Raw genomic sequence first — 6,146 nt, 5'->3', positions numbered from 1 at the left:
CGCCGGGGGGGGGGGGGGGGGGGGGGAGAGAGAGAGAAAGTGAGAAAGCAAGCTACCAGGTCTAGGACTCCAATTGTGGTGGGCCACGTGGGAGTGTCCAACTCCTTAGCTACCAGCACCTGCTGGCCCCTCCTCATAAATGTTAAGAGAAGGAACATGGAATATATATGATCAATGCACTTTGGGGATTTTGGCTTCTTTTCTAGACTAAGTCTCTCCAACAATCCCTGGGGAGAGTAAAATCGACCTCTATTTCTGATTCCCCTGCACCTCTGGGATACAGCCAGCTCTATTCTGAGACGTGTTCTCTGTTGTAAAAACAAACAACAAAAACAAAACTCAAAAACCTAACTTGGTATCTTCGAGCAGTGGTTCTCAACCAGCACCGTCCCTGTAGCACCACCTGGAAGGTTTGAGCAAACACAATTGCTAGGGGCTCCACCTTTGCTGTCTTTGATTCAATACATCTGGACCTGGCTGGGGAATTTGCATTTCTAACTAGAGTTCCCAGGTAGTGCTGACGCTGCTCCTCCTCCGGAGACTACAATTCAAGTTCCAGTACACTAACTAAAATATTTAATGGCCACATTTAAATCGTATTTCAGGGCTCTTCTTGAGGAACCTTATCCATTTTGGGCCTGGTGACATTTCTGGAAGATGATCTACTTGAGATTGGCCCCGAAACATTCCTTCCTTGGCCAATCACTGATGCAAAGAAATAAAAGGGCAGATAATCACTAGAGAGCAGCTGAAAGTAAGGCGAGCCCACTCGTTGTGGAATCTGCCCATTCACGTGACCTCCTGGGCGTCTACACCCGCACTTGCTTTCCCCACCCGCGTGCCAGACGATCCAAGTGGAGCAGCTGGCGGGCCGAGCCTCTTGGGATCATTGGCCCGACCAGCCATGGCGCCGCTGGGCACAATCCTCTGCTGCCTGCTGGCCGCTTGGAGGGCCTCGGATGGCCCTTGGGGTCAGCTGGCGGCTGGAGCCGGGCTCCAGCAGTTGGTGAGTCGTCTTCTCCCGCGACTGCTGCGAGTGCTGGGCGGAAGCACCCGCGCAAAGTCGTGGAAAGTACGTGGGGGACAGCTGCGCGCCCGGTGAGCTGGGCCCCCTGGCGCCACAGGCGGGGACCGCGGCGGCGTCGGGGCAAGGCCGACCGAGGGGCAGGAGAGCCAGGGCCGGAAGGTCGGGGTGCGCTGGGGCCAACGCCGGGGCCAGCGGGAGTGCCAGAAGGGGCGCGCTGGCCGGATCCCGCCTGCCCGGCTTTTGTTTACATCTTGCGTCTCGGTTGCTCAGCTCCTTGGGAAAGAAGGAAAAGCTGCAGGTCTCACGGAAAAGGAAGCTGGAATGGGATATCGGACACTCTCTTGGGCACCGAATCTGCTCCGAGCTGAGGGGAGCTGCGGCGTGCCCCCTCTACCCCAGCTGTAAACTTCAGTCAGGCTCAGAGTATCCTCTGTCCTGTCCAACTGAGCTTGGTGACCTTTTCTGTCACTCTGCCCCAGAGAGCGCCCACACCTTGGGCGCTACACCTCTTAGCATAAAAGAATTCTTCCGGCCTTCATTTTTCTCGGTGCCCACCAGGGTCTGAGAGCAGGACTAATTTATTCATTCTTCACATTGCACCCAACGCCTTTTTCAGTAGTAAGTCTCAAAGTGTGTTTAGGCATAGCAACATCAGCAGCTTTTGACCTCATTAGAAATGCAGATTATCAGCCCCAGACCTACAGAATCCCAAACTCAGGATGTGGCTAACAACCTTCAGTTTAGCAAAATCTCCCAGGGAGTCTGTTAGACGCTAAAATGGAGACTCCCTGGCCCACAACTGGTCAAATGAATGTCTGGTGAGAGATTATACAGTGCCATTTGAGCTTTCAGTTTCAAAAATCAAGGTATTAAAAAAATCAAGGCGTCTCTCCTTGCCAGTGACTTTTAGGAATTGCTGTTAGAGAAAAAAAGAAAAAAAGAGCGGTGGAGTTCTGTTTGGTTTTGGGGGATAGCTGTCTCAGCTTAGCAGGAGCACTGAGTGCGGAATGTGCTCTCGCCTTTCTCTGTGTCGCACTTGCCCTCTCTGTTCTTTCACAGGACTTCAGCAATGTTCTCAGGAAAATGCCCTCTATTTTCTCAGAGCCAAGTCTTCTCACTCAGCTGTCAGGCAGTTGAAAGCAAAAATTGTAAATCTGGTTTTCCAACTGTGACAAATGTCAGTCACCCCAAGAACTTGTCCCCATGTTTATGTGTGCTAGCTTCTGCTTTTATTACAGCTGCAGTTGTGTGACTCATTATGTGACCCTTTAGGATTATGAGATAAAATGTCCCAGTTTGCATAAGACCAACCAACTGCAAATTCACATGTTAGATGTAAGGGTTACTGGGACCAGCGGTTAGTGTAATGGCTATGTTGCTGACTCCCAAGTAGTCAACCACAGTTTGAGTCCTGGACCCGGTGGCTTAAAACATGTCCGGCGCCTGCGTGCCCATGATCCCGAGAGGAGAATGGAGGAGAAGGGACTGTGGCGTGGCCATCCCACCTGGGGGGGGGGGTGATTTCTCCCTTTCTGTCTCTCTGTCTGTCTGTCTGGTGAGCACACGTGCCCTATAACAAAAATCTCTCAAAAAAAAAAAAAAGATATAAGGGTTACTTGTTGAGGGCCTCAGTGAAAACTTCCTGGGAACTGTGTAATTATGTGCTTCACAGCTCCCTATTTTGGTGGGGAGTTACAAGATTGAATCACCTCCTTCTGAAAAGGGAGAAGGGTAACTGGAGTTCAAAGGCTGCTGCTAGTGCTGACTCAGCAGGTTCCTTGGGGGTGGTAGTGGTGGTTTGTTTGTGGTTTTTTTTTGGTGTGTGTGTGTGTGTGTGTGTGTGTGTATGTTGTTTTACAGTGCATGTTTTCCACATGATGTGACTACTCCTTCCTTCTTCCAGGCTTAAGTGCTTCCTTCACAACATCCACCATGCCTGTCTTCTGCTTATTTTGTCTTTGTGCATTTAAATTCCCAGGTCTTTGCTTTCTGTCAAGTCATGGTGGGTAGAGGACAATAACCCTGAGAGGTTTCATCTGGGTGTGTTTGACCACAACTCTTCAGCTTTACCAAACAGGGCCTGCTGGTGTATTTCGTACATAGGTACCCACATCTGAACACACATATGTGCACAGATATATACACACATTTTTGGAAATCTTTTAAAAGATTTTCTGTAGAACAAGAAAGTAATTGTGCTGTATATTAAAAAGAACTTTGACTTTAAACCAGAGAATCTGGATTGGAGAGAGTTCTCTACCACAGGCCAGATGGGCAACATTCTCTTTCTCTCTCTCTCTCTCTCACACACACACACACACACAGCACGCAGCATTTTGTATAGGATAACACTAGGGGTGAGAAGTGAGGCCTCCAGAAGTTCATAAATCCCAGATTAAGAAGCTGTCAGAGCACTGTTCTTGGCATCTATTTAAAGACTTTCTTCAATGAGTCTAAATAATTACCCACTCATTTATATCTGGCAATGTGATATAGTAGAACGATCATTAGACAGGAAGTCTGGAGGGACTGGTTCTAATTCAGCTTTTATTACTGAGTCATCCTATGAGCTTGAGGAAATCCTGAAATCTGCCTTCACCTAAATGCGTCATAGAAAAATTAAAGAATGTTGAAGACCTACTACAGGTCAGATATATTTTAGATGTTGTAGATATTTAACAGTAGATATTAGATTGTGCCCTTGCTATGTTTCAAGCTTTGGTTTATAAAATTTAATATGTTTGGGCCAGGAGGCGTGGTGACAGTTGCTGAACTCCCACATGGTCAGCCATGGTTCCATTCCTGGACCTGGCAGCTTGAAAAACATTTCAGGTACATGTGCATGTACTTGAGGAGAATGGAGGAGAAGGGATTGTGGCACGGTCATTCCCTCTTGGGGTTTAATTCTCACTTTCCCTCTCTGTCTCTCTCTGGCATGCACATGTGCCCAATGGCAACATTTAAAAAAATATGTACTTATTGCTTCTTTTCCCTTAATCTTCACAGTATTTCACATGTAGAATTATTATCTATTTTCATGTGAGGCAAGCAAGATGGAGGAGTTTGAATGTGAAGGCAGAGAGGTAGTGTGTTCTGTGGTTTAGTGTAATATGGACCGTGGGGTCAGATTTCCTGAATTCATATGTTAGCTCTATTGCATATGATATATGTGACTTGGACTTAATCCTTATGCACTTCAGTTACATATTTGTAAAATGGAGGGAATAGTGAGTTAAATGTGCTAAGCTTAAAAAGCAGTGTTAATCATGTAATATAGGGAAGTTCAATTCAAAATTTAAAATTTAGAGTTACAAAATAATAACAGCAAAACTAACACTGAGCTGACTAGGACCATTCCTCTTTTAAAGACTTTACTTCTACTGAATCACTTAACTCTCACAGTAGCACTATTATTATTCCCAGTTATAGGTGAAGCAAGCCAAGGCCACGCAGCTAAATTAGTAGGTGGAGGAACTTGGATTGGAAACTAGGCAGTCTGATGTTGGAGTCCCCAATCTTGACTACCACACTACACAGTTTTACTACAGCTTACTATAATGTTCTACAAATAATAAAAATACATGTTTACATAAAAATGCGATGCACTATATGTTTATTACCCCAAGACAAAGCAGCCACCTGGATGATTCTAAGCCATTTGCAATGTCTATTTTGTGTCCTGGATAAAATCTATCTAACCTAGAAATAAAAGTTGAGGTATTTTCTGCATTATGAAATAAACTGAATTAAATTACCCCTGTAAGTGTCCTCAAGTGGTGATTAAGTACTGAGTAATTGAACATAAAGACTATTTTATTTTTTATTATTTTTTATTTATTTTATTTATTTTTATTTTTATTATTATTATTTTTTTTTTTTGGAGAGGTTTTTGCTATAGGGTGCGTGCGCTCGCCAGACAGACAGAGAGAGACAGACAGATAGAAAGCGAGAAATCACCCCCCAGGGGGGATGGTCACGCTGCAATCCCTTCTCCTCCATTCTCCTCTCAGGATCTTGGGCACGCATGCACACGACCCCGGCATGAGTTTTAAGCCACCGGGTCTGGGACACAAACCCCGGTCAACTACGTGGGAGTCCAGCGACATAGCCATTACGCTAACTGCTGGTCCCTTATTATTTTTTAAAAAATATTTATTTAATTCCATTTGTTATTAGTATTATTATTTTTAATTTGACCAGAGAGAGACAGAGAGAACAGGAAAGTGAGAAAGCAAGCCACCAGGTCCAAGGACTTGAACCGTGGTCGGCCATGTGGGAATCCAGCACCCTTAACCATCACGCCACCTGCCAACCCCCCTAGAGACTATATATTTTTCCTTCTGTATCTTCTGTCTACACTTTCTAGCTGGAACTTAAACAAATGTTATAAAATTATACCAGCAATGTTGGGAAAAAATAATAATCAAAAGATACTTCTCCTTTTCTGCCTTAACAAAGCAACTATTTTCACTTTAATATCTCAGCTTTGAGTTTCATTTAAATTTTATTTTCTTTGTATAAAGAAAATGTAGTTCGAATTTCATTTGCTTTCTCTGTGCTCCTTGTGTGACTCGTGCTGCTGTGTCACTTCTGATGTGTGTTTGATGTAAAGATGTCATAATCAGAGTTAACCAACAAATTAAAACTCTGAGAAAATCTCAGTATTAAACCAATTTAAAAACTGTATTTGAGTGAGGTAACTAGGTCTTAATGTACTACATTCCTACATGGCTAACCACGGTTTGAGTCCCAGCCTGGACGCTGGGAAATCATATGGGGGACATGTGCGTGTATGCATGCCCAAAATCCCAGGAGAATGGAGGAGAAGGGTTTGTGGTGTGGCCAACCCTGGCGGGGGTGAGGGGAGCTTCTCACTCTCCCCCTTTCTGTTCTCTTTGTCTCTGTCTGATGAGTGCATGTCTCCTATGTCAAAAACCTAAAAAAAAAAAAAAAAAAAAATCAATAAACCCCAAAAAACTGTATCCAAGAAGGCAGCAAAATCATTGCATGTGTAAATTATATGTCAGCAAACTTGGGGTCCTTTAATGTGGGATCTGGATTTGACTCTGAATTTTCTTCAATGAGAAAATCATTCTCAAAATAATTTCTAAGCAGGAAT

At 44.5% G+C, this 6,146-nt stretch overlaps 1 protein-coding gene across 1 annotated transcript in view; it reads left to right on the top strand.

Annotated features, from left to right (window-relative positions):
• The first annotated feature begins 812 nt into the window (after nucleotides 1–812).
• Nucleotides 813–6,146, top strand: part of SMPDL3A (sphingomyelin phosphodiesterase acid like 3A) — a 21,629-nt gene continuing 16,295 nt past the window's right edge. Inside the window, 2 exon segments of the mRNA XM_006171526.3 lie at nucleotides 813–947; nucleotides 950–1,006. Of these exon segments, the coding sequence (XP_006171588.1) occupies nucleotides 905–947; nucleotides 950–1,006 (100 nt within the window). The 5' untranslated portion in view covers nucleotides 813–904.

The sequence above is a fragment of the Tupaia chinensis genome, unplaced genomic scaffold, assembly GCF_000334495.1.
Source record: "Tupaia chinensis unplaced genomic scaffold, TupChi_1.0 Scaffold149798_1, whole genome shotgun sequence".
NCBI lineage: Eukaryota > Metazoa > Chordata > Mammalia > Scandentia > Tupaiidae > Tupaia > Tupaia belangeri.
Note: the sequence above shows the minus strand (reverse complement) of the source record. Positions and strands in the feature narration are given on the sequence as shown.